At 56.4% G+C, this 27,443-nt stretch overlaps 1 protein-coding gene across 4 annotated transcripts in view; it reads right to left on the reverse strand.

Moving 5' to 3' along the window:
* The window catches only part of GSE1 (Gse1 coiled-coil protein), a 419,522-nt gene that overhangs the window by 235,175 nt on the left and 156,904 nt on the right, over positions 1–27,443 (reverse strand). For all 4 annotated transcript variants that reach the window (XM_070398663.1, XM_070398662.1, XM_070398661.1 and 1 more), the window contains one exon: positions 25,725–25,905. In XM_070398663.1, coding sequence (XP_070254764.1) covers positions 25,725–25,905 — 181 coding nt within the window. The remainder of the gene's footprint in view (positions 1–25,724; positions 25,906–27,443) is intronic.

The following is a 27,443-nucleotide window of genomic DNA, read 5'->3' on the forward strand; positions in this document are numbered from 1 at the left end:
AGAGCTGCAGAGGGCGCGCGGCCCTGCTGACACTTTGGTCTTGGGCCTCTGGCCTCTAGGCCTGTGAGAGGATACATTTCTGTTGTTTTAAGCTGCCCAGTTTGTGGCTTTGTCATGGCAGCCAGGACACTCCTACAGCCGGCCACTCTATCTCTCTGTCTCAGTTTCTTCAACTGACAAAAGGGTTAAAAATGCCTACCGCAGAGGGTGGCTGTGCACAGAGGATTTGAAAAACCTACAGCGTTCAGCACGGTGCCCAGACGCACACAATCCTGTGCAGCGTCAGTTATGACTGCCGCCGTGGTGGCTGCCGGCTCTGTCCTGGCCCCTTGTGGAGTGTGCTAGGCTGTCGGCCGGGCCGTGGGGGCCTGGAGAGCTGACAGCATCAAACTGGTTAAGCCGCCCCAGCCAGGGAGGCTGGCGCCCTTGTTCTGTCAACTCCCAGGGCGCCAGCCGTGGGCCGGGAAGGCTCTGTAATAAAGTGGACCGCTATCAATTCCCTGTGGAGCCAGCTCTCCACCCGGCCCAGCCCCGAGCTTAGCATTCTGCCAGCATCTCGCATCTGGAGAGTGCAGACACAAAACGTAATGTCATAACATTCGCAGTCCAATAACCTTTGCTTCGGGAGACAGCTCCGGCTGTCACAGGAGCCTGGAGGTAAATATTTCAGCAGGCGGAGGCCAGCAAGGGGGTGGGGTGGCGGGGGAGTCTCTGGGCCAGGCTCCCTGAGGCAGGTTGGAGGGGACAGGACTGCAGGGAACGCTGGCGTCAAACTTCAACCCGTTTAAAATATACGCACAGTAAATCCAAGGCAAGCGAGCAGGAGCGACTGAAGCCGGGATAAAATATGAGCAGATATAAAGCCAGACACCTTTATTGTTCTGAAATGTCTTCCACAAGTTATGGGACCAGAGCTTGACCCTAACCTACCATATTGCTATATGACGGGACACCAAGCTGAGTCTTGGAATGAGGGCTCAAAGGGGCTCACTGCCCTCACCAGGCTGCGGCCTTGCCTGCCCGTCCGGTGCAGGCCCCCGCACTCTGTGGGAATCTAACCCTGACTTTGCTGCCTGAAAGCAGAGGACCCTCTGACCCCAAGTTTTGCTGGGCCTTCCCCTTGGTTACGTGAATGATGTCCTGCCTACGATAGCCGAGGTGTGTCCATGACCTCATAAAACGACAGGCGCTTAGTACTTACCGAGCACCTATTATGCACCAGTGACGGTCACAGATTCTGGGGACACAGAAGTATGTATAAGAGCACGGACTTCCCAACCGGATCGGAGGCTGAATCTCAGTGCGGCCCCCAAGCACAGCTGCTGGCATTTTGTCCCCCCTGTCCCTTCTCAGGCGTCTGCAGTGCCTCCGTTTCCTCCCAGGAAATATAGGCCAAGAGCCGGACCCATGGGGCCTTCGTGAGACTTCAGCACTCTAATCTATCCAAAGTGCTCAGCCAGGGCCTACCCACCATGTGGCTGCTTGTGAGCGACACCTCTCTCTGGGCCTCAGTCTGCCCCTCTGTAAAAGGGGGCAGCAGCAGGGTTGCTACAGGGTTGTGAGGACTCAATGGTTAATGTAAGTGGAGGCGTCCGTCAGCAGGAAGGGCTCAATGATTGGTCAGGATTTTTCTTACACAGAAGAGGGGACCCTGGAGGCTCAGCCAACAGAATAGGCCAGTGATGGCGAACCTTTTGAGCTCAGCATGTCAGCATTTTGAAAAACCCTAACTTAACTCTGGTGCCGTGTCACATATAGAAATTTTTTGACATTTGCAACCATAGTAAAACAAAGATTTATATTTTTGATATTTATTTTATATATTTAAATGCCATTTAATAAAGAAAAATCAACCAAAAAAATGAATTCTCATGTCACCTCTGACACGCGTGTCATAGGTTTGCCATCACTGGAATAGGCCATCCACCTCTCTGTTTTAGGGTCTCCAGGACAGTGACAAATGGTGGGCAGGGTGCAGGAAGAAAAGCAGAGACACTATCACCTGCAGGAGCTCTGAACAGGTCTGACAGCACCTGCATGCAAATCTGATGCAAATATACATGACCCCTCACCCCCACCACACGCCCTGGAATGACCCCCGCGGCTTTGGTTTCCTAGGAAGTTCTGCTCAACCAGACAGCCTCAGACGAGGCCAGGCAAGCCCTGGCTGGTGCCGGTGGCTGGGAGGCCTTGGGGCCTGAGTTCCCTTTCCTGATCAGAGAGGGCCCTCAATGTCACAGAGCTTTCCTCCCCACTGCAGGACTCACGACATACCTGTGACCTGGCCTGGAGGTGCTTCATCTGACCCATCTTCTCCCCACCTTGTCATAACCCAGCCTCCCCAGGGAGCACCAGCCACCTTCCACTGACCCTCACCATTGGTCAGAACCAGCTCTGGGGAAGCAAAGAAGCCCGGATGCTGCCTGCCTTCCTTTCACCTTTTCTTCCACCCACCCACCTGTCCATCCACCTGCCCACCCACCCACCCATCCATCCACCTGCCCATCCATCCATCCAAATAGCCTTTCTTTCATTCAAATATCCATTCAAACACCAATCCTTCCTTCTTCTTTCTCTCCACCCATCTGTGCAGCCGGCAAGTATTTATTGAGCACCAGACACTGTCCCAGGTTCTGGGGACACACTGGCAAGCTAATGGGATGTATAAGCTCTCCCAATGTGTATGTTCAAGCCCAGGGAGATTAAAACAACACACTAACGGAAATCAATGAACAAGATAATTTTGGATAATTAGTGTCCAGTATGAGGAAGAAAGCAAATCAAGGAGATACAAGTGAGTGATTCCGTGGGGGAAGCCATCAGATCGGGTGATCCAGAAAGGCCGCATGGAGGAGGTGATGTTTGATCTGAGGCCTGAGGGTGGGAGGAGCCAATCGCACAAAGTTCTGGTAAAGGGAACAGCAAGTGCAAAGACCCCTAGGCGGAACCAGGAGATGGGACCAGAGAAGATCATGCCGGTAGGGCTCGAGGGGGGTGGGTGAGGGGCAGGGTGGAGAGAAGGCTGGACACTTGGGAAGGGCCAATTCTGGGAAACTGGCAGGTGTGGGACTCAGCAGGGACTGGAGGCTGGACTGTCAGGTTCTGGGGGAGCCCACACCCTGCTCAGGGCCAGTGTCTGCTGCGCAGGGCCTGGGCTGCCTGCGTGGAGGACCTGTAGCGGCGGTCCCTGACCAGCAAAGCTGTTGCGAGAGACCCCAGTTGTCAGACGGTGAGTGGGAACATCCCAGCGACACTCCTTGTGGTCTTCAAGTGGTTCCAGAGGCCCCACACTCAGACTGCCAAGAACTAGGGGGAGCTGACACGGGAGGACCCTGTGTGTGACGTTGCATGTGGCCCTGGTGGGCCCAGAACCTCTGTGCCTCAGTTTCCCCACATGACACTATGTTACTGCAGGGCAGTGAGGAGTATCTGGCTCATGTGAACAGGCCTGGCCCAGAGTCCCACGACCCGGGCCTCCAGACTGGGAGTCCCTCTTTCCTCCTTCTGGCTCGACACCAATGCTCACCCAGCAAGACTGCACAGAGCTAACTGGTCCTGGCTGAAGCCAAGGGCACCACCCACCCACTGCAGGGCCAGAGGGAGGGCCGGAGAAGGAACCCCTCAGGCTCACACCCAGCGGTGGCTCCTGAGGCCCCCTATTCAGGGGGGTAGGCAGGATGCCCACCAGCTGGGCTTGGAAAGATGGCAGGTGAGAGGCCCCTCGTTCCACTCTTGGGGGCCCACTTGTGGAAACCCAGCCAGCAGGAGGGACCGCAGTGGGAGCCGCAGCTGCTCCCAAAGCCCACTGGCCAAAGCTGGCAGGTGGGGCTGCCCCAAGGGGTTCTAGGAGTATTGCTCTGGCCCCTCTCACCCCCAACATCCCACGGGGGTGACATCTGTAAACGGGAACCCCAGGAGAAGGTTCTAGAAGGAGTTTCCCAGAATGGCAAAGCTGGGGGAGCGAGTTCCAGCCCCAGTCACACAGAGTGCTGACTCCTTCCAAGGCTTTTCATGAAAAAGCCAGTTGTCCTCTCTTGGCCATTTTACGAGTGGAGAAACCGAGGCCCAGAGAGGGTGAGCATCTCCCTGAGGGTCACCCAGCTGGGAGCAGAGCCGGCGCTATAAACCAACGCTGCTGCTGCTGCTGCTGCTGCTGCTGCTGCTGACAACAGCAGTAGGTCTTACTTCCACAGAGCGAGATATGCAACCCTGTTTTTAAGCATGTCACATTTACAGCCCGTTTCATCATCACAGAGCTCCATTATTATTATCCCATTTTACACATGAGAAGACTGAGGCAAGAGAGCATAAGGGACTTGCCCATTTACATCGCAAGTAAGACGGTGGGGCTGGGCTTTGAACCAGGTAGGATGGGGCGCTGTCCCCTTTTAGAATCAGCTGCCCTCACCACTGTTGGGGCAGGAGGGCTGTAAATGTGGGAGTATCTGTTGCAATTTCAGGGCTGCACTGCTGAGCTGAACAGGGACAAGGGGGCATGTGAAGAATCCCACCTACAGTCACCCGTGGTTCTCAGGGTGGGAGGTGGGGGTGGTCTCTGAGCTGGTGTCCCATCAACCCTGCCTTATCATAGAGAGGCCCTGACCAAAGGGCCCGCTGTCATGCGGCCACTGCAGCCCCAGACAGGCCTGCACAGTGACACCTGCTCTGTGTGCCCTCCAAGCATGGGGATCATCCCCCTCAATTAGAAAGAACTGTCCTCCCCTGGCACCGCCCCCCCCCCCCCCCCCCCACCAGAGTGTGAGCCAACCATGAAAACCTCCTGTGGCCCTCTCCCACCCTCCCACAAGTTCAGGGCCGTGGCAGGCCCTTGCTGGAGCTGGAGCCAGAGCCGTCCTGGCCTGGGGGTCACCAGCGGTCATTCTTAATGGCTCCGCTCCTCTGCCCAGCTCTGTCTCCGCAAGGGAGTGATCTATGACCCCATTACCCGCTGAGGCCTCTGAAGGCTCCAGGATGGATGACCAGCTGCCCTGGGAGAGCGGGGAGGCGAAAACACACGCAGGTGACAAATGAACTTCATCAGACTCCCCGGGTCTCATTACCATCCATCAGCAGCCAGCCCAACCCAGGGAGGGGGGGTGGCTGCTTGCCGGGGGAGGGGGCTGTGGACACCCCCTCCTCACCGGGTCCACCTGAGCCATGGCTCTCAGCTTTGCCTCCTGTCTTGCCCCACAGGGACCCTGAGAAGGAAATGAGGACCAGGGGTGGGGGCAGGAAGCAGTGTCCCCCACTGGGTCCTGCCTGTGCTGTTGGGCGTCTCTGGCCAGGCCTCTGGGCAGTGGACTCAGATAGTGGAGGTCATGCTGGGAGACACACGGCTGACATGTTCCCCCTCCGCCCTGGCTCCTGGCCTCAGACAAGCAGCTACTGGCCGGCAGCACCGCCCCAAAACACCTGCCCAGGTTGCCCTGCCTGCTGGGCCCAGCATGTGACAAAGGACCTCCTCAGCAAGTATGGGCTTGTCTCCCATCTGGCAGAGCAACCCAGGGCCTGGGGCAGGTGACAGGGAGCCAAAGGGACCTTCAGGAGAGGAAGCAGCTCTGTAGGCCGGGCAGGGTGGGCGGGGACCGGTGCCCAGCAGCTCACCTGGCTCAGCAGAGGCTGAGTGGTGGGGAGCACAGCAGGCCCCTCTAAAGGCCAATCTCCCAACCTCCATTGGTCACTTGCCAAAGAGCCCCCAGGGCAGCCAAGGCCCAGGAGCCTAGAACAGGCCTGCTCTGTGTCCCCTCCTGCCCCCTTCCCTGCGGGACCAATTTCGAGTCACTCCACTCCTCCAGGCACGCGTGTGTCCCCTCAGGAGGGCCTGGCCTTAATTAGCTGGAGCTCATCAAGGTCGCTGTAGATGAAGGCTGCAGGGCATCCAGACTGTTCCACCCACACACCTGGCCTCTGTGGGTTGAGCCGCTGCCTGCACAGGTCCCAGCTCGTAAGAAAAGCCAAAGTGAGACCCAGGGGGCAGGGGGACGGGGAAACCAAATCTTTTCTCATGATAATATTTGAGGCCACTTCTTCAGTGTCTGCTCTCTGCAGGCTCTGTGTGAGCTGTAGCAGAAGCAGCGTGAGCCTCCTGGTGAGGCCGTGGGGAGGGCGCTAATGTTAGTTCTGGTTCATATGTGCAGAAATAAAGTTCAGAGAGGTTGAGAGGGTAGTCTGAGGCCACACAGCAAGTCAAGAGCAGAGCTGGGAGGAAGCCAGCTTCCTCACACCTGTGGACTACTTTTGGGGCCACAGAGAGGTTCTCCAAACTGAGCCCAGCCTCCAGAGGACAAAGACTTACAGCTTACTTGTCCTCACAGAGGGGGTCTTGGCCAGTGTGGGCACATGCCTCCTCTCAAAGGGGGCCTCTGGGCCCTTAGATCAGGGGGCCTACGCTGGGTGGTCCCCACAGGCACATCCCTATCCCTCCCTCAGCCTGGCCCCATCTATGAAGGGAGGCGATGCTGACTGCTTCAGAGGGCCAGGCGCTCTGTGAAGCTGCTTTGGAAAATAAAAGCTCCCAAAGTGGAGGGATTGTTGGCGTAAACTGGATTCTGAGGAGACAACCAACCGGGATCTGAACCAAAGATGGGGGTGGCTGCCAAGCCCTGCAGGGAACGGCCAAGGATTGATGACAACAGCCTCTGGGCCAAGGACACAATTCTGTGGGCCCCATGCCACCGGCCTAGGAACCAGTGGTCCACTCTGACCCCAGCCTCTGCAGGTAAGGAGGACCACCCCCCCCATGACTTTCTGCCCTTGGGGGTTCCCTTTAATGGCAGACACATATTTCCTCAGCTCTACCCTCAAAACCCTGCTGCTGTCTCCTCCCAGCCTCTATTCCCCTCCCCAAGCAGACAGACACCCACAGGGCAATTAGAGGGAAGCATGAATAGTCAATTGTGGGCAGCGACTAAGGAAACTCACTGTCACCCAGGCTAGTGGAGGGAGTGTGTGTCAGAGCGACGCCATATGAGCGTGTGTGTGTGTGTGTGTGTGTGTGTGCGTGCGCATGCACACGTGTGCACATGGATGTGTGTACATGAGTGTGAGACAGATAGTATGTGTATATGTATGTGAGTATACACGTGTGCTTGCGTACTGAGGATTGTGTGCCTGTGTTGGGAGCTGTGTGTGTGTGTGTGTGTGTGTGTGTGTGTGTGTGTGCACACTCGTGCAGGGAGCTCTCTGTGCCCACACCAGGCCCAGAAGGTTATAGTGAAGGGCCCAGTGACAACCCCAGGCTGGATGGTGGGGGTATGTCCCTGCTCCCAGATGGGCCGACGTGGAGGAGGGCTCCTAGGATTTCTGCTCTTACTCGGAAGCACTTAGACCTGCTCTGCGTCTGTGCTTGAAAACTAGATAGCCTCAGGCCCTGTCCTTCCTGGTCACCCGAGGGGTCTGAACATGGGAAGATTTAGTGGTCCCTGCTTGTCCTCTCAGACACCAGTGCTCACAGCAGGGCCTCAAGACTGATTAGCCTTGGGAGGGGTGTAAACCCTGTCCCTGAGGGTCCAGGAATACAAAGGGGCTGGCCCCCTCCCCACCCAGGGCTGTGGATAAAGGAAGGGCCGGGATGCCAAGATAAGGTTGCATGCGAGTGACCAGGGAGAGAGCAACAGGCGGCAGAGATAAGCCGCAGGAGCCCCTCAGGCCCTGCGATGGTGTGTCGCCAGGAGATAACCACATTTCAGGGGGTGGCCCCGGTCCGGCCCAGGACCGCGTGATTGATGCACTGTGGACAAGCCGCCCGCGTGCAGGAGAGGGGAGCAGCAGAAAACAGGGGCTCTGCGGAAGCCCAGGAGACCTGGAGAGGGAGCTGGCAGAGAGCCTGCGCTGTCATCTATTCCTGGGCCTTGGGCGGGACTCTCTTGGGCACCCCAGGTAGGCGTGCACTCGGCCTGCCCAGAGTCATCGAAGCTCTCCCGGGCTGCTGTCAGACCGAGGGACCTGACACTGAGCCGTCCCCGCCTCCAGTTTGTTCCGTGATGACAATTCTCTCTAAAAACAGACACAGTGGCCTCAGGTCTACCCAGCAGCTTCTTGAGAGGTGGTTAGCATAAGCGAGTCCTCCTAGGCCTGGCCAGTGTTCTGAGCCCTCCGACCCTAAGAAGCGGCCACAGAGTTGCCAGCTTCAGTTCAGCGTTAGCGAGAACTGCCATGGTCTGGCTGCCTGGTTTGAATCCTGGCTGTCTAACTGCCAAACCTCAATTTCCTCATCTGTAAAATGGGCTAATGCCATCTACCTTCTAGGGATGTCATGAACACTAAATCGGCACCTAGTAAGAGCTTTATACACCTTATTGAATAAAATTAATAGTCTGACCTAGCTGCTAGGTCCTAGCAGATTCCTCTCCTAAACATATACCCAAAAGAACTGAAAATAGGTGTTTGAAGTCCAACTTGCACAGGAATAATTACAGCAGCACTATGCACATGAGCCAACGGTGGAGATGGCCCAAGTGTCCAGTAACGGAAGAAAGAACACGTAAGATGTGGTCTATCTAAACACTGGAACATTATTCAGTCACGTAAAGGAATGGGGCACTGATTCACTCTACAACATGGATGAATCTTGAAGTCATGATGCTGAGTGAGAAGCCAGGTACAAAAGACCACACAATCAGGATTCCATTTATATGAAGTGTCCAGAAAAGGCACATCCATGGAGACAGAGCAGCTTAGTGGTTGCCAGGGGCTGGGGGAGGGAGAATATGAAATGACCGTCAATGGCGATGGGGAGTTTCCTTCTGGGGTGATGGAAATGTTTTTGAACTAGATAGTTGTGATGGCTACACAATATTTTTTAAAAATATGTTTTTACTGATTTTTAGAGAGAGAGAGGAAGGGAGAAGAATAGAGAAAGAGAAAGAGAAAGATCAATGGGAGAGAAACATCAACTGGCTGCCTCCTGCACGCCTCCTACTGGGAATCAAACTGGTGACCACTTGGTTCATGGGTCAGTGTTCAACCACTGAGCCATGCCAGCCGGGCGGTTGAACAATATTTTGAATGCACTAAATGCCACTGAACAGTTTACTTCAAAATGGTCAGTTTTTTGTTATGTGAATTTTACCTCAATTAAAATAAATTAAATAAACATGCATTACATGGACTTTCCCAGACAACCAGTGTGTTCCCACACCCACCTGAACGTTCACAGGTCCCCAAATAAAAGGCAAAGGGGAGGATGTCCCACCCGGAAGCAGGATGGTGCCTTCCGGACGCAGGAGCAGTGGAGGGCTGGCTTTCAAGCCGGATGATAGGTCAGGGGCTCGTGACGAAGACCCCCCAGTGAGTACTAATTGGATCTAATTAGATCTGGGCCGCACCAAGCGGAGCCAATTTGTGAACTGTGTTTATGTCAGGATTTTGAATTGCTACCATCTAACGCAGAGCACAGACCACATGTCTAAGGTCCAACCCTTAACCGAGCATGATGGGGAGCTGTGGAGATGGGGAGCATCGCCCAGAATGGAGTGCCAGGAGGCAGGGGCACCTAGGCAGTGTGGAGGGTCCCTCACCTCACCTTGCCCCCACCTCTATCTTGCTTGTGACCTTGACCAAGTGGCTCCTTAGGTGTTATAACCATGGGGGTTGATCCAGGGACTCAGGGAAGAGATGCGGGTGTTGCAGTGTCTCCACCATTCAGATGGAGCCCTAGGGCATCACCCCTTCTCCACCCCGGAACCATCTCCCTCTGTTTCCAAGAAGACCTTGACCACCCTCCTTTACATCTCTCCTCCTCCAGGACGCCCTCCTGAGACTGCCTTAACCCTCAGTGTGCCCAGCTGGACTTTAAGATCCCCGAGGACAAGACACTGACTGTTGTTTAGGTAACTTTCCATGGTAACCTTCCATGTGGGAACTTCCTGGCCAGTCCTGTGGTCCTTGTAATCCATCAGAATATTCAGGAAATGGCTTTCTGTGTCTGATGTTCTGTCTTTGAATTGGGAAAACAAGCCCCTTGCCCACCACGCCTGGCAGGGTTGGGGTGTCCAGTAGATATGGATGGGGCAGGAAGGCCAATGGGCTGGGCCCTCTGGAGTACCATACCCTGGACTCTGCAAAGATCTTATCTCTAAGAAGGAGGAGGAAGAGGAGGAGGAGGAGGACAACCGCAGAAGCCCACTTCCCCTGCCTCCTGGGCCATGGCCACGGGGCTCTGGCCAGGCAGGAGTCAGGCAGCAGAGGGAGCATGTGCCTGGTGGAGGGACTCCAGGCCCCCTCATGCTGGGGGTGTGGCAACCCTCCAGGGAATAGGGGTGAGACCCAGTAGCCTGAGGCGGAGCAGCATGAAATGTCCCCAGGAGCGAGGCTGCTCATTTTGGTGAGACCTGGGCTGATCCACAAGAACCAGAAGGCCTGGGAGTGACTAGTGGCTCACCACAGGGCTGGGGAAGAAAACCCACGCCTGGAAGCACCTACTGTGTGTTTGGGGCACCTAGCTGATCTCTTCAAGAATACGGTATGGCTATCAATCAATAATGGCTAAGAGGAAAGGGGAGAAGAAACTCTTACTTTTCTTATTTTGCTGATCCACCTGTCCATTCATATCGGTGGAGCCTACTCGGTGCTGGGCACTGTCCTGGGTGCTGGGAGGAGGAGAGGAACTGGAACAGTGGGGCAGCAGACCACAAGCAAGGAAAATCTGTGAAATATGCTACTAGATGGTGACATGTGCCCAGGACACCCCAAAGGAAGGACAGGGATGGGACATGGAGGAGGTGGATGTCATAGAAAGGTGGTCAGGAAAGCTAGAAGAGGCAGGGACTTCACCTACAGACCCGAGGGAAGTGAGGTGGCCCTGTGGCTCTCTGGGGAGCGGCCAGCAGCAGGACCAGGGCCTGGGGGTCAAGTTGGAGCACCGAGGGGGCATATGCTCAGAGGGCTAGGGGGCTTGTCCAGATTTGCCAGCCAGTAAGTGCCAGAGCTGAGACTGCAAGCCAGGTAGTTTTATTCTTTAGTCCTCTGTTTGCACCGGTGGGGAGGGTCCGATTCTGCTACCCCCACCGCTGTTTCAGCAGAACGTCTCCCGAGGGGAGAAGATGGCAGAGGCACTAAGGCAGCCAGATGGCTGGGGACCAAGGAAGTGAAGGGAGACGGGGGGCCATTTTCCATGCCCGGTGGCCTGCCCAGCACACCCAGAGACCTAGGTTGTGCCTAAGGTCCCAGGGCACAAAGGCTGACCCAGACCTCAGCCTCCTCGCCTCTAAGATGGGTTCATAAGTGCACCTGCCTCTTTAGAGGCCTGGAGAGGATTCAAAGATTGAATCTGTGCAAAGCATGGAGAGCAGGCCTCCTCTCTGTCCAAGCTCCCTGCCCTGGCCCGCCTCATCCTGACCTCCAGGAGATGGGCAGCCATTCCCAGAGAAATCCACCAAACCGCAGGAGTCCCCAGGCGGGCTGGGGCGCAGATGGCCAGGCTGATAAGCCCTCTCCTAGGGACAGGGCTGCCTGCAGGAGGCCCGAGATAAGGCTGAGTGGCCACCACGGAGCCTGTGGTTTCCTCTGTGCCAGCATAGAAGTTCCAGCACAATCTCCACAGGCCAGCTCCCACGGACACCAGAGGGAGGCCTCCCCCTGCAACCCTGAAGGTGTTTATGAATCCAGGGCTCATCCCTGCTGCCCTGCCACCTCTAGGGGACAAGGAAGGTGAGCCCCAACCTCCCGCCTGCCAGGACCTCCAAGTGTTAGAGCAGTGGTTCTCAACCTTCTGGCCCTTTAAATACAGTTGCTCATGTTGTGACCCAACCATAAAATTATTTTCGTTGCTATTTCATAACTGTCATGTTGCTAGTGTTATGAATCGTAATGTAAATATCTGATATACAGGATGGTCTTAGGCGACCCCTGTGAGAGGGTCGTTCGACCGCCAAAGGGGTCTCGACCCACAGGTTGAGAACCGCTGTGTTAGAGGAAGTCTCTACCCAGGACCCCTGGAGCGAGAAGAAGTAATTGGCATTGTCTACTCACTGTCCCTGCTGCAAGTGCTTTCCATCATGATCTCATTCCATCCACCCACAACCCTCCACTTTTCAGATGAGAGAGCTAAGGCACAGAGAGATTAGGTAACGTGCCCCAGGTCACACAGTGAGGAAAGGTTTCTACTGGCGTCAATTCCCAGGTTCCGTTTGGCCCGCAGCCCAACTGTGAGCCCTTGAGTTAAGACTTTATGTTTGGCAAGGAGCCACGGAGGGACCGGCAGGGGCCAGGCGGCAGGGTTCCCACCAGTTCTGCCGCTACATAGATGCCTGTGGTGAATGGGTGCACAGGCTGTCCTGAGACACACAGATGTCCCTCTGACCTCTGAGGACTAGACAAGGCTTCCTGCAACGCCCCCAAACCCTCAGACCGTGTGCGGCCCACCATGGGCGCCCCTTCATCCACAATCACTCACACACATCACCCCCACCAGCATTCCAGGCTTATGATCAAAGGTAACCAGAATTCCAGACCTAAAATCAAAATGTGGTCGGTGGAAAAGATGCGAGGGAGGCCCTGGGCCACTGCACGACTCTACCTGAACGGCCCCCGAGACTGTGCAGCACACGGCCTGCCCGACAGCAGAAGCAGTCGGAGACCATTGGACCCCCAGCCCTGGTGGTGGTGGCCATGCAGGGGGTGTGCTGATGGCCTGCGTCGCTTTAGACAAACCTCTTTCCCCAGAACAGAACAGCTCTCCCTCCCAAATGACCCCTCCTTGCTACTCTTCATGCCCCTTCACAGTGCCCCCTTACCCAGCCCAGCCCTGGCCCAGTGGGACCCCCACTCAAACCTTGTGCTGCGGGGGCACCTGTGGCTTGGCAGGACCTGGCAGTGAGGGATGAAGGCTCAGACATCTGCCGCCCCTCCCCCCCGCCTGGGCGCACCTCCAGCTCCTGGCTCCCGCGGTGACAGCCTGCCTCCCACAGCTCGGAGAACAGAGCCAGGCTGTGTTCACGTGTCCCCGCTGGGACCACAGGGCGGGCGGGTGGGAGCAGAGCCACCACCCCACATCGCCAGGCCACAGGCTCTGTCTGTGACCAAACCTGCCATTAGGGAGACGCAAGGCGGGCCAGACCAGCCCACCCAGCCACCGAACTCACCCCAGACCTGCCCCTGGGGGCCGGGACTGTCCCTAAAGATGGGGAAGGGGGGTAGCGGCTGAAGGGCAGGGCTACAGCAGCAGCAGCAGCACGCATAGCAGCCCAGCATCCCCAACACCAGAGAAGATGGAGATGTTTGGTCATCCCCACTCTACAGATTGGCAAAGTGATTCTCAGAAGGCATGCACTGACCTGTCCGCACGCCTAGTTCCTGAGACTGTGCTGTGGGCCATCTCGCTGTGCTCTGCTTCCTGGGGGCAGGAGGAGGAAGCGAAGGTGCACCAGCTGCGGTGGGGGAGGGGCACTTGGGGACATAGGGGGCTGAGGGCGGTTGCTCAGGCCCAAGGAGGCAGGAGGGAGGCTGACCCAGAGTGTAGAGGTTGATGCCTGGTGGGGATTTCTGCTTCGGAATTGCTGGGCGGGTCCCAGGTCCCGAGTATCCCAGAAGAGGCCTCCCACTCTCCTGAGACGGAGTTTCCTTATCTGTAAACAGGCTAATGGCTTGAGAGCTGGCATGCACTAGGTGCTTAATAAATGCTTCTTCCCTTCCCGTACCCGCTGGGTGAGGAGAAGAGGGTCAGAGGATCAGAGGTGGGGAGGGTGGCCGGGGGTTGCCCCCAGGGTGGCATTTTCTGACGACTTCTGAGCACGTGGTTCTGGATAATGGGGCTGTGTCTCACCTTGGTGGCCTGCCTCCCACCCTGGGCCTGGTAAGGGTCAAATGTGGTCCTCCCTGGTCCAGCCAGGGTCCTAAGGTTCCTGCGTTTCTTCCCACTTGGAGGGGGTGGGCTGGGGGTGGTCCCGGAGGTGACACTGGGGCTCTGATGCTCAGACAAGAGCAGCAGTGATGATGGGAACAGCGACAACCAGGGTGCTGCCAGTTCACACGGCCAAGCTGGGTTGTCCTGAGGGGACCCACTCCATTCTCATAGCCCCGGCCAGCGAGCTTTATGGCAGGAAGTAGCCCAGAGAGGTTAGGTGGCTCGTCTGGGCCACACAGCTCTAAATGGCAGTGCCAGGATCCCAACCCAGGGCAGGTCCGGAGCCCCACTTTTCATGCCATATTTGGGAAGTAAGGGGTGTCTGGGATGGTCTCTCGGCCCCCGTAGGAGAGAGCGTGGGGCCAATGGCACTGAGGGGAAGAATCTGGTTTTTCTCTCAGCTGTCCTTGCTCTATTGAGGACAGGGGCCTTCTCCCTGCCTCGGGGGGTGGGGTGGGGTGAGGTTTGGGGTTCCAAAAGCTGGCCTCAGGGGCCTCTTCTTCCACAGCCCCCACTGAACCAGCAGGTCAAGTGTGTCACGTCTCCACCCCTCCCAGCCTCCAGGGATGGTGGGCCTGGCCAGCTGCCAAAGCCACTGTCTGTTTACTAATTCCCTCGGCTCAAAGCCGCAGGGGCCACCTCACATGCTGGGCCTGCTGGACGCACACATTGTCACGCACACAGAACCACACAAACTCAGAATCGCTGACACACACTGACAGAGAGAGAGAGAGAGAGAGAGAGAGAGAGAGAGAGAGAGAGAGAGAGAGAAAGTCCCCAGAGAGACTGGATAAGGAGCTGCTGATCTAGAAACCCACTTGACCTGTCTGTCCTGAGGTGCCAAGAGGGAGGGAGAGAGGGTGGCCTGGCAGACAACACCCGGCCATGCAGAGAGAATCTGGCGCTGCCATGGCAGCGGGGGGCCGTGGGGACAAAGCACAGTCACACCTGTCCCCGACTGCCTGCTGCCAGTTGGCCAAGGTCTTGGGGCCTCCTGGGAAGAGGGGAGACACCGCATTCGTTCGTTCTTCATTCAAGCCTCCAACACCATGTACCCTTCCCGCCCAGCCATCCTCCACATCCACCCACCCACCTATCCTAGGAATGGTTAGTGTGCAGACCCTCTTCTAGGCAGCAGTCCGCGTATCAGAGGCTCACCTGACTCCACTTGGTGCTGGAAGGAGACGGAGGTGAGGACAGGACATGTACCAGCAACGGCAATACTGTGATTAAACGTTTGCTATGCACATTGCCTCATGTAACCTTCACAGGGACCCTATGCGGCAGCTGCCCGCAGCAGCCCCACTTTACAGATGAGGAAACTGAGGCTCCACTAGCAAGGAGCAGATACAAGAGCCTGAGCTCTTCATCTTTCCTTTCCCTTTCCTTCCCTCCCTCTTCCCACTTTTGCCTGTTTTGTTTGACAAGAAAGAGAAATAACCAGAGAAGGCACCTCCAAAATAGCTAATGATTGTGTTATAAGCCAGGGAACTGTTATGTCCTGATTTGCCAGGGACAGGCCCACTGTTCACCTAACATCCTCGTATAATAAATAATACCGCCTCCTATGCTCTCAAATGTGCCCCAGTTTAGAGCTAGCTGAAGCCAAGTAAGCTTTCTTCCCACTTTGAACCCGAGGAAAAGATATAATATTGAAGGAAAGGGGGAAAAGGGAGGTCCTGAGCAATCATGGAAGGCTTCCTGGAGGAGGCAGGGCTGAGTTGCACCTGGAATAAGGGAGACACCTCCCAGCAAGGCTCTGTGCCAAAACAATCCAGGCCAGTGCTCAGCTTTGATTAAGATGGTCTGGATCGCAGCAAGTGCAGGCATGGGTATCAGGCAGTTTGGGAAATGGGGCCTTGGGCCCCCTGGGGCAAGTTTGCTACCAGCCATGCAGGCAAGCAGGTGGGCCCGGGCTGGCCAGCCAAGGGAGTGAGGAAGGGGCCGGAGCTGGGGCTGTGCCCGAGTGATGGGAACAGAAAGCACCTGATGGCCCCTGGCTGTTCTCCCAGCACCCGTGAGGCAGACAAGATCTGAGAGTGCTGCCCCGGCACCCCCTGGGTGGACAAGGTGCCCCACCTCCCATCACCACAGATGCCTCATTGCCTGGCACCTGCTTATCCTGGCAGGTCTGGGGTTGTCCTCAGCCTAGCAGAGGACATGGAAAGCCACTGCCCACTGTCCTCCAAGCCAAAGCCCTGCGGTGATTCTGGAACCTTCTGGACTTCTCAAATGGGGCTGGACTTCCCATAATTGAGGCTACATCTTATCCTGCATGGTGGTTCAGGGTGCCAGCTCTGTGCCACACTTTGCACCCCGGTTCTGCCACTCAACGGACCAGCCCAGTGCCCATCACCACATCATCTGACCCCTCTGTGCCTCAGTCTTCCCATCTGGAACATGGGGAGGAGAAGAACAGCATCTAGCTCCCAGGGTATTGTGAGGGTTCAATGCACTGGCTCCTGCCAAGTGTGGCAGAGCCTTGGTATACAGTAGGTGCTTGCTAAATGTCAACTGCTATGGTCTCGCTGCACAGATGAGGTGCACAGAGGAGGACAGGCCTGGATCTGAGACTCAACAAGAAGATTTTCCCATCTGACCTCTGCCCTCCACAGCCTCTCCAAAGGTTTGGTGGATCTGACTTGACTACTGGGACAGGAAGCTCACCATGTCACAGCTGGCCTGCTTGTGGGTGGGCAGTGTGTCGCTTTTTACTTAGATTAAATTCAAGCCAAGGAGTGGAGGGTCAGGCCAGAGTCTATGCCTGCCACCTCCTAGCCTGGGGCCCTGCATGTCACCTGTGTTGACCAAAAAGCTGGTTGTGATGGGAGGAAGGGGGATGTAGAGAAGACCCACCCCCCACCTGGTACAGGAACGAGAAGCTCCAGGGCTTTGGTGTCACCTGTCCCCACCCAGGGTCTTCACGGAGGCTTAGACCCAGGGTCTCCTCGGAGGCTTAGATCCATCCTTGGCCTTCTCCACCTGCTCCTCCCCTGGCCTCTTCCGCTCTTTCCTCCCACTTCTGGGAGAGGAGGTGGCTTGGGAGACAGGTCACCCAGGTTCTAGACCCTGCTCTGTTCCTGGTGGCTGGGTGGCCCCTGGTAGGAGAGCTCCCTCCTCTGTGCCTCAGTTTCCCCCTCTGTAGGAAAAGAGGGTGGATTCAGTGACCTCTGTAAGCTACTTGGCTCCCAGGGAGCTACCTCTGCCCTTTGCCCCTGGCGGCTGGGATGATAACAGGCTCACCTGTGCTCACCCGCAGGTGCCCAGTGCTAGGCCCTGTGCCAGCCTGTGTTCTGTAACGCACAGTGGGAAGAGGAAGCTGCCCATGGCAGGGCCTGGGGAATATGCCCAGGACAGGTCCCCAGGGGCTGTGGCGCTTGCTGCCATGCCTCAATGCTCTGCCCAGAGTCCCCCTGTGCTCAGACTGGGGCGCCTGGGGGTACAATATCTACCTCCTGAGCTGTGCTCATGCTCCACAACACACTGTGTGCCCCTGCAGCCAGGACACGCACCCCTCGCCGAGTCACAGTTCAACACTCCGCCCCCCACCACCACCCCAGCTCATCTCCTGGAAGTCGGGGCCCTGTCCCAGAACCCACACCCCCCTCCACAGCCCAGCGTGGGGCCATCCCGGGGAACTCACCCAGCAGGAGCACTTTCCACTTGGGGCTCTTCTGGTCCATGAGAACTGACCAGTCTGGCTCCTGGCCCCCTGGGCTGGCCTGGCTGCCTGGGAGCAGCTCCCTTCAGCCTGGGGACAGATGAGGGGGGTGGCGCAGTGGCTGGAGGAGCAGAGGGAGACTCCCGGGTCCGCCGTTCAGGTTCAGGAGCAAACTCCTGAGAAGTCAGTTGGGAGAGAAAGAGAGCATGCAAGAGAGAGCAAGCCGCAGCACAACCACGCGGGCAGACAGCAGGCCCTCCTCCTGCCCCCCCTCCCCCAGCCTCCACCCGCTGGCACACACCCTGAGCTGCAGACAGGAGCCTGAGGGCTCCGGACGGTGGCGGGAGCTGAGAGCTGCACGGCCACTTCCTGCTTTCCCTGCAAACTCTGGCTGTACTTCTCCCAGCAGGACCCAGTGGCCTGAGGTGTTTACTGCACATGGGAGAACTGCTGTGCCCCGGGGAGTAGAGGGGACCCCAGACCCCACGAGGGTCTCACAATGTGACCCCTCCCCCGATCAAGGGCACCTTTGCTCATCCACATAATCATTCAACAGTCTATTCTGAGCACCTGCCATACGCTAGGCAGCAGTCCCATAGGTGCTCCGCTGTTCCCCAAGCAGCAGGAGCCATCCATGCGGGCATTCCCGGAGGTCATCAATGCCAAGGGCAAGTGCCAGAGAGAAAGGGCCGGGGACAGCTCAGCTTAGGTGGAAGGAGAGGGCGCAAGCTCCACGCCCTGGACGAAGGGGACTTCGGGTGCCCTGTGGGAGGAGGGGCTGTAACAGGAAAGGGAAGGCAGGAGGATGCAGGGACTGTGGGCGAGAAGGGGGCTGATGAGCAGGCAGAGCAGGGTGGGTCACAGACTCGGAGGGCAGCTCCAGGGAGGGCCTGCCCCGGACCTGTGGTGTCTGGGGCCCCACAGACGAGCTCCCATGGGAGACTTGGAGAGGGGCATGAAGGCAAGCGGGGGAGGGAAGAGGCCTACCATCATCTGGGACTTAGCTCTTGGTCTCCTCCCTGAGAGACCTCCTCTCTGCCTTCAAGGGTCCAGATACCCAGTTCAAGTGCTGCCTCCTCCCTGGAACCCTCCTGGCTGCGCTGCACTTTCTCTGCCTTTCTGCCCCTTGTGAGGACTCCTCTGGCCTATCTGGGGGCAGAAGGGCTCATCATTTCCTGGGGGTGGGGAACACTGCTCAGCTGCTTTATGGCACAGGCTGGGCCCAGGAGGGTGCTCAGTGTGTGCCCGAAGGTGGGCCCACAGGCTGCTTCCTGGGGTGTGATGGTAGGAGGCCATGGGAGAGCCTTATTGGGTCTTCCAGTGAATTAGCTCTCCCACAGCCAGCATAGGCAGCAGGACCAGGGGACTGGGGTAGGGGCGGCCCAAGGGCTGTGCCTTTGGCCATGTTCCCAGTGCTTTGTTGCACCACCTGCTGGGCAAACGCCAAACTGCACCTGAGACCTTCTTAGGATACCCCCAGCCAGAGTGGCCTGGGGACCCCCATCCCCATTCTAAATGCGGTTAGTAACTGAGGTCATCTTCACAGCAACAACCCCATGAGAAAGGTGCTGCTATCCCCGCGTTCCTGAGGAGTCGCTGACTCAGAGCGGCCCAGGCGCTCCTGCTGGGGTTAAATCAGGACTTTTCTGGCGGAACGGCCATGAGGCCCGAGGGCCAGTCCTGGCAAAGCACCTACAACTGTGTCTGGTTCAAAGTCAGCACTCAGTAAATTCCTGCTTCCGGGGCAGGCCTCACCAGCCTGCCTGCTCTTCTGTCGTGAGCATGGACCCTACGCCTGCAGGCTGCACATGGCCTGCTCAGCCCGGCAGAATGACTAGTGTAGCTGGTCAAACAAGGGCCCTTAAGATATCCACGTCCTAATTCCTGTAACCTGTGAACGTGGCATTTTCTATGGCAGAAGGGACTTTGCAGCTGTGATTACGTTATGGACATTGGGATGGGAAATTATTCTGGATTATCTGGGTGGGTCCAATGCCATCCCAAGGGTCCTTAAAAGAAGGAGGCGCAGGGGCGGGGGGGGGGGGGGCTGTAGGAAGTGTGATGACAGAAGTAAGAGGTTGCAGTGATGTGGGGCCATGAGCCAAGGCATGCAGGTGGCCTCTAGAAGATAGGAAAGGAAGGACACCAATTCTCCCCTGGAGCCCCTAGAAGCAACACAGCCCTGCGACACCTTAATTTCAATAAACTTGTGTTGCTTTAAGCCACCAAGTTCATGGTAGTTTGTAACAGCAGCCACAGGAAACCAATAGACCTAAGAAAAAAATTGTCCCCAGACTCACAGCACCTGACATATAGCAAGGTCAGCCCTCAGGGCCCAGGAAGTTCAGGAAGACACACATCCCCTTTGCTGATAAGAATCTCATTTCCTCTTTACCTCTCCCCGCTATGCCGCCCCCCAGCACCAGCTGACTGAAAAGCGTATATTCACTCAACAAGCACCAAGACCAGCTGTTATGTGCACCGTGCCAGGCACTGGAGAGATAGAGACAGTAAGATACGGTTCCTGCCTTCGTGGAGATGGAGAGTGTGCTGAGCACGGGCTGCCTCAGGGCCTTGGCACTTGCTTGTCCCTTAGGCTGGAGCTCTTGGCCTAATGCCACCTCCTCAGCCAGGCCCTCTGGGACCACCCTGTCTAAAGTCACAGCTCTCATGTCTCCACGTCTCCTACCCTACTTGTCACCACCTGGTATCACACATCAACTTGCTTATTCGTGAGTTATTTGCCTTTCTCTTAAATGAAAGTTCTTGGGGGCAGGATTTTGTGCCTGTTTTGTGCACCAATGTGCCCCCCAGTGTCCGATGCAGTCTTTGGCACATTGTAAGTGTTCAGTAGCTATCTGTGAGCAAATGAACACGTGAAGGGCAGGACAGAGGTGAAGACAGATGTGTGAACGAGCAATCGTAACTGCGTTGGACTGGTGTCCTGGTGAAGATACAAGCAAAGGGCGCTGGGAGAGATGCCCAACTTTCAAATGGTTTCTGCTCTCAATGAGAAGGTCATGAGTGAAAGTTGGTGTGGGCACAGCCGGAGCATTACAAATGATGCTTTCGAGACAATTTAACCCATATGATTCCAAACTGTGACAGCTCAGGTCCCCAAGGGCCAGCTTCCAGCTTATCAGCTTGAACCCTGTTGAGGGGAACGCAGGCCAGTGGGAAGGTACAGACCACGGCCGGTGGCGGACAGGTGCGCCACAGTGCAGTAACCATGGAGGGCTGGCCTGTGGGTGGTTACGGGGCTCCAGCACCCCATGCAGAGTCCCCGAACAGTCATATCTGTGGTTCCACTGACCTCTTCTTTTCCACCTGAAATCTTGACCACAAATTATTTGGAAAGAAATTAGACCCCAAGGCAAACAGCCCCCGTTAACAGCAACTGTGCCAGGTATATAGGCCGCTTTTATCTTTGTGCCATTATGAACTGCATTTAAGTCAATGCTCAGTTTATCGGTTTATTAAGTTGCCCAAGTTAATTTCTTTATTATTTCATGGAAATCTGAATCAGTCAGACAGACAATCACACACTAGCCAAGGGGACCAGCTGAAAGCCACCAGACCTGGGTAAGCAGGAACAGTAATAGACAGAGAGGCGGGAAGCGTCTGGAAGGCCCAGCACGGAAGGGGGCCCAGCACAGTAAGTCCCACTCAACATTCGAAGAGGCTTCTGGGGAGAGATCGACTTACAAGTGAAGAGCCTCCAGCCTGCCTAGGCGTCCAGGCCTCCTGCCCCGACTTGCAAGCTCTGAGCTCCCCAGTGTCACAGAAGATAAACACAGCCCCAGTCGGAGAGAAAACTGCCGTTGGATCCCAGCGTGGCTGGAGACGCACAAGGGAGAGGAGTGACAGAGAAGGGCGGTGCTCGTGCTGCATAAGATGCCTTTCCCTTAAAGCTGGGAAGAGGGGGGCTTACCCGCTGGGCTGGAGAGGCTGCGGCCAAACCCGGCCGCCCGTGCCCTCCAAGCAGCTGCCGCCTGGCAGCGGGGGCCGAAGTCCTCCAGCGCCTTCATCAAAGCACTCAGCACCAGTACCCGCTCCAAGCGAGACCTGCCAAGGACTTCTGGGGGCCCGAGCCAAGTACCCAAGCGGAGGCCCTGCCTTCCTGGCCAAGGAGACCCAACCCTGGCCAGCTGGGAGCTTGTTTGCCCAACAAAGAGACAAAGGCCTTTGTGGGGCCAGGACTTCGGGTGGTCACCAGCTCGTGCTCTCGGCCATTCCCATGTGCTAGGCGCTGTGCTGAGCACTGGACATGGATCAGCTCTCAGGGCCTCAAAACTGGGGGAGCTGAGGCACAGAGAGGTTGTCTGCCTAGAAACCAAAGCCCGGAAGGAGCAGAGGCAGGATTTGTACGCAGGGATCTGCACGCTCGAAGACGTCCACACCCTAAGCACACCCAACACACACTCATTTAAACACGTGGCTACAGGGGAAAGGAGGAGGAAAACGAAGTGGGCCCACGATGGACGTCGGCTCCTATAAACATTCAACGCCCAGGCCCTAGGAACGTGGCTCTAACTGGAGACTCCACCTCCGCCTGGTTTTCTGTGACCCGACCCCAGCCCCATCAGAGGGTTTGCAGTTTCCACTATCTCAATTAATAAAGACATTATTTTTTAAAAGACTTTTTATTGATTTTAAGAGAGAGAGGAAGGAGGGGGTGGGAGAGAAACATTGGTGTGATAGTGAAACAGATCAGCTACCTTCTGCATGCAACCTGGCATGTGCCCTGATCGAGAATTGAACCGGCAACCTTTAAGTGCATGGATGATGCCCAACCAACTGAGTCACACTGGCCAGGGCTAATGACGATATTATTAACCACGTTTAAAGCCGCCCCATAGCTCAGAAAGGACATCCAGGGCCCACGTGGCACAACTATGGGGCCACCACTCAGCAAGGCAGCAGGGCAGCCCTAATGGCCATGCAGGGAGCACTTACAGAGACCACGATGAGAACGGCACCCCCTGGAGTTGTGCAGTGTGTAACCTGCACAACCTTGCACGGCAGCCCTGGGTGCCTCCTTGGTGTTCATCCCACCACCGATATTAAGCTACAAGGAAGATTTCTTTTGTATCACACTGACTCGGGCAGCTAAGCTTTGGGAATGTTCTGAACCTTGCGGAAGTCCTGTGGCTGGGAATCGGCAGTGCCGAGAGACTTAGGAACTTGAACCTGGGTCTCTGACACCAAGCCACGCCCCTGCTTATCCCCAGATGGTGCTGCATGTCTCCTACGGAGGCTGCGACAGCACCAAGACAATTGTTCAGGATTGCCTGTTCCCATCAGTGATGATGAATTAGGAGTGTCCTCTCGCTGGATTTTATACCACATGCAAGTGACACATGAGAAATGGAGCTTCCTTTGACTAAACGCGTAAGAAGGTTGGAGAGTGCTGAGCTGGGGGCTTGCTGCCCTACAAGGGAAGGATGCCTCATGGCAGGAGTTTGGTTGCACCCTTCTCCCTCCGGCTGGAGAAGATGTTCAGCCCAAGGTTTGTGCCTTGCCTTCCAGTTCCCCCACAGCCCTGGAGCGACACTCCCTGCAGCCAGCAGGTGACCACACCCCAGGTGGGCACTCGGAAAGCTCTGCCGCACAGCCTTCACCTTGACAGAACCACCGGGCCCACAACAAGGGTTCTTCGTGTGACAGCTTCCTTCCCATGGCAAATGCTGCTGTCCCCACGTATCAGACATTTGTGGGGAACTGAGGGACTGCAATGGGTAATTACGCTCCAAGGCAATAGATGCACCCCCTGACCTGACCGCAGCCCACTGTCCTTCTCCAAAAGGCCCTGCCCCAGCTCATACTGTGGTGGAAGCCATCACTGCAGGGGGCAGGGGGAACAGTGGAGAAGACAGAGGGACTCAGAGCTCTGGAGAGAGGAAGCGACAGGGTTGCCTGCCTGTGTGTGTGTATGTGTGTGTGTGTGTGTGTGTGTATGAGAATCATGGTGCCCGTGTGTGCGTGTGTAGCTGTATGTATGTGCCTGTGTGTATCTGCGTGCTTGTGTGTGGTGCATTGCCAGCTCTGTCCCTGTGTGTCCCTGCGCTTATGTGTGTCCACATGTCTGAACGTGCTCACCCTCTGTGCCCGCCCCGCTGTGCAGCTGGCAGTGCATAGCTGGCCCAGGGCTGTGCCCGCCCACCGGATGAGAGGTGGCAGGTGTGTAATAAACCATTAGTCACTGTCACGTTTCTGAGCAGCAGCGGCCTCCCCGGGAGAGGCTGACAGCAGGATGGAGCTCCTGGCGGGTCTCTGGCTGTGAAGCTGCACCCCCTACTCTCCAGGCAGGGCTGCAGCCTGATGGGGAGCAGCTGGCAGACGTGGGCCCTGTGCCCCTGCCCTGCCCCAGGCAGCCCCAGGGCAGGGGGCTGGGCCTTGTGTGTGCCAGCCCGGGAGGGTGGGAGTGTCCCTGAGGGTCATGGGTTTGAAGGCTATTACCCAGAGCTGAGGGGCAGCTGGGAGAAGGCAGGTCACAGTAACAGCCTCAGGGATGCTCCACGCTGCCTAGAGGAGGCGCCAGCTGGGTAACTAGGCATTATAATAACAATAGCGCTGACACCAGCCAGCACTATGGGCACTCAGGGTGCCAGGACCTGCACTGAATGCTCTTCATGTCCCGGTTAATTAATCCTCACACCTGCCTTGTGAGGCAGGCACTCGCATTAGCCTTCATTCCCACTTCTCAGATGAGAAAACTGAGGCACGGAATGGGAGAAGACATTTGTCCAAGGCTCTGAGTGTGCTGGGGAGTCGGGAGGAATGGCTCCCCCTAAAGCATCCCTGCCCACCACCTGCAAGCCCCCCTTGCCACCTGACCACCTCATCCCCATCTGCCCATAAGCTCCTGGTCAGCAGGGTCTGTCCCTGGCCTGAGGCCCAGCCCCTTTCCTAGCTGAGTCCACATCACAGAGAGAAAGAGGTGGTACTGGGGTTGCCTTGGAGATGAATGCCCCAGATGACAGGAGAACAGGGCAGGCCAGCTGCCGCAACACCCCCTCCCCCACTCCCCTTACCTGCTAGCCTGACTCCTCCCAGCTCTGGCTCATTTCGCAAACAAGCTGAGTTTCTAGCCAGCTGTCCACATAGTGGGCCAGCACAGGAAGGCAGGCTGGGGTCTCGGGACTCAGTCCTCTCAGGGGCAACAACAGGGCAGGATACACACAGGAACCCACTCAACTGACAGAAATATGGCCCAAAGGACCCTCCTGGGTAAGAATGTGGGTGTCCACCACATGCCGAAGTCCAGCTAAAGAGCCCCACCTGGGATCCACTCACTGCCCCAGCCCAGGGCCCACAGGCCCCACAACCAATGCCTCAGGATCCACACTCACAGGCCCATCAGCCAACTGAGGATGTCCGACGGTGCCAAGAGGGGCAGACAGGGTCTCCGTGGCTGGCAGCGTGGGAGTGAAATGCCCACAGCGGAAACCAGTGGGCAGTATCTTTCTAAAGATAATGTCCTTACCCCATCTGGCCCAGCTGAGGTAACTCCTGTGAGAGACGTGTGCCGGGACATGGCGCATTCACAACCGAAAAACCCAGGAATGACCCCTGTGCCATCGGCGGCGAGAGAGTGGGCACACGAGCCAAGCAGCACAACAACGGAACAGTATATGGCAGTAAAACAGAGCGGCAGCTTGTGACATTCACAGTCGTACCTTGGAACACCAAGTGAGGGGGGCCTGCCCCTGGGACACAGAATTCAAACCTCTAGCAAAGCTACGCCATAAGATGGTTAGACAAACACAGGTGCTATGGAAAAAGCAAACTTGAGATGGTGCTTCCGGCGGGGGGCAGGGCAGGATGCACGAGCATCAAGGTCGATGGACCGTCTAATGCCTGGGCTGGGTATCAGGTTCATGGGTATCCATCACATTAATTTTTAAAATGAATGAGTGCATATAATAAAACATAGAGATAAATAAGTACCGCACAACAAACAAAGGCTGTCTGTGAATCAAGGATGAGCGGGTGTCGAGAAGCAGGGATTCTGATTAAATCACAATTTGGTTTAATCCCTGAGGATGATAAAAGCAAAAACATCCAAACTCAAGTACGGGAGGCTCTGCCTCCAGGCTCTCAGCCAGAAAGCGGCGCTCACGGGGTGGAACTCTGAGCCAGAACTGGCTGTGGGCCCCCTCCCTGCCAATGCAGCACGATCCACTCCAAGCCCTAGAGATACAAAGAGCTGGCATCTACCTGTGCCGGCGAGGTCTGGTCCGGCCCCATCCAGGCTGCTCTGCTGACACCGGGCTGGCCCTAGCTCCTGGGCGGTCTTGGGGCCTCTGAGCAGGCTCTCCGCTGGGGTCCCCAGCCAGGGCTCGGGCTCCCGGGCGGGAGGGTGGGTGGCTGCCGGTGCCTCGAGAGATGCAGAGGTGACCTGGAATGACAGGAGGGTAGACATGGTGAGTCTTGGCCATACCTGCCTGGAGGTGCCCCATGGGTGGGACTCGTGGGCTGTTGAACACCTTCCTCCCCCACGATGGCCAGGCCTTTGCCGGCAGGACAGCCTGGCTGGCGACGGGCTTTGGAGACTTGGTTCCCAGCAAAACCAGTACAATGTCTTCCCCTCGCAGCAAACCCTGCCCGGGAGCACCAGGCTGACCACTGGGCACTGGTTCCATCCACAGGCCCCGGCACCACCCGCGCCCACGCGGCTCTGCATGAAGCTGGCAATCACTGCCTACTAGGTAGTTACAGCTATAAAGATAAACCTACCCACCTTCAGCTCGCCCAGCGGGGTAGTCATCCTGTCCCCCTTGCCCCCAACCCCTTTTCCACATTTTAAAAATTGTGGTAAATGGCCGAACCGGTTTGGCTCAGTGGATAGAGCATCAGCCTGCGGACTCAAGGGTCCCAGGTTCGATTCCGGTCAAGGGCATGTACCTTGGTTGCGGGCACATCCCCAGTGGGAGGTGTGCAGGAGGCAGCTGATCGATCTCTCTCATCGATGTTTCTAGCTCTCTGCCCCTCTCCCTTCTTCTCTGTGGAAAATCAATAAAATATATATATATATATATATATAAAATTGTGGTAAAATAAACGTAACACAAAATATGCCATCTTGACCATTTTTAAGTGTATAGTTCAGTGGCATTAAGTTCATTCCCAATGTTGAGCAACCATCATCACCATCATCCTATTCCAGAACTTTCTCTTTATCCCACATGGAAACTCTGTTCCTATTAAACACTAGCTCCCTACTTCCCTCAGCCCCCGGCAACAACAGTTGTACTTTCTGTCTTTTTAACTTTTTAAAAAAAACTATATTTCTTTATTGATTCCAGAGAGGAAGGGAGAAGGAGAGAGAGATAGAAACATCAATGATGAGAGAGAATCATCGATCAGCTGCCTCCTGCACACCCGCTACTGGGGATCGAGCCTGCAACCCAGGCTGTGCCCTTGGCCGGAATCGAACCGGGGACCCTTCAGTCCACAGGCTGATGCTCTATCCACTGAGCCAAGCCGGCTAGGGCTGTCTTTTTAACTTTGACTCTCCTGGTTGCCCCATCCCTTTTTCACATCTGGGGAAACTGAGGCTCAGAGAGGGGGCGGTGGAAGCCTGAGGATGCCAAGACGGGGTAAGCCCAGGTCAGCAGGGCTTCAGATTCGGGGATCTCCCCTCCGACCTCAGAGGCCTGGGCAGGAGGGGTGAACTATGCCTGTGGTGGGTTTCAGGGCCTGAATAACCAATTACAGCTACGTCGGGGCCAGTCCCGGGGACCGGCAACCCCCATTTCCTGATTATACGCCCCAGGGCCAGCAAGGCTGCAGAAAAGCAGCTTCACGTTGATCCGGTTTTTTTTCAGGGATTAGGGCTATAAAACCAGAGTGCCTAAGAGAGATGGATGGCTCAGAATTCCTTGGGTGAGCACAGGCTCCAGCAGCCCTATGTGCAAGAGACGGATAAATTTACCG

The sequence above is a fragment of the Myotis yumanensis genome, unplaced genomic scaffold, assembly GCF_028538775.1.
Source record: "Myotis yumanensis isolate MYYU_CA2020_CCGP unplaced genomic scaffold, mMyoYum1.0.hap1 SCAF_18, whole genome shotgun sequence".
NCBI lineage: Eukaryota > Metazoa > Chordata > Mammalia > Chiroptera > Vespertilionidae > Myotis > Myotis yumanensis.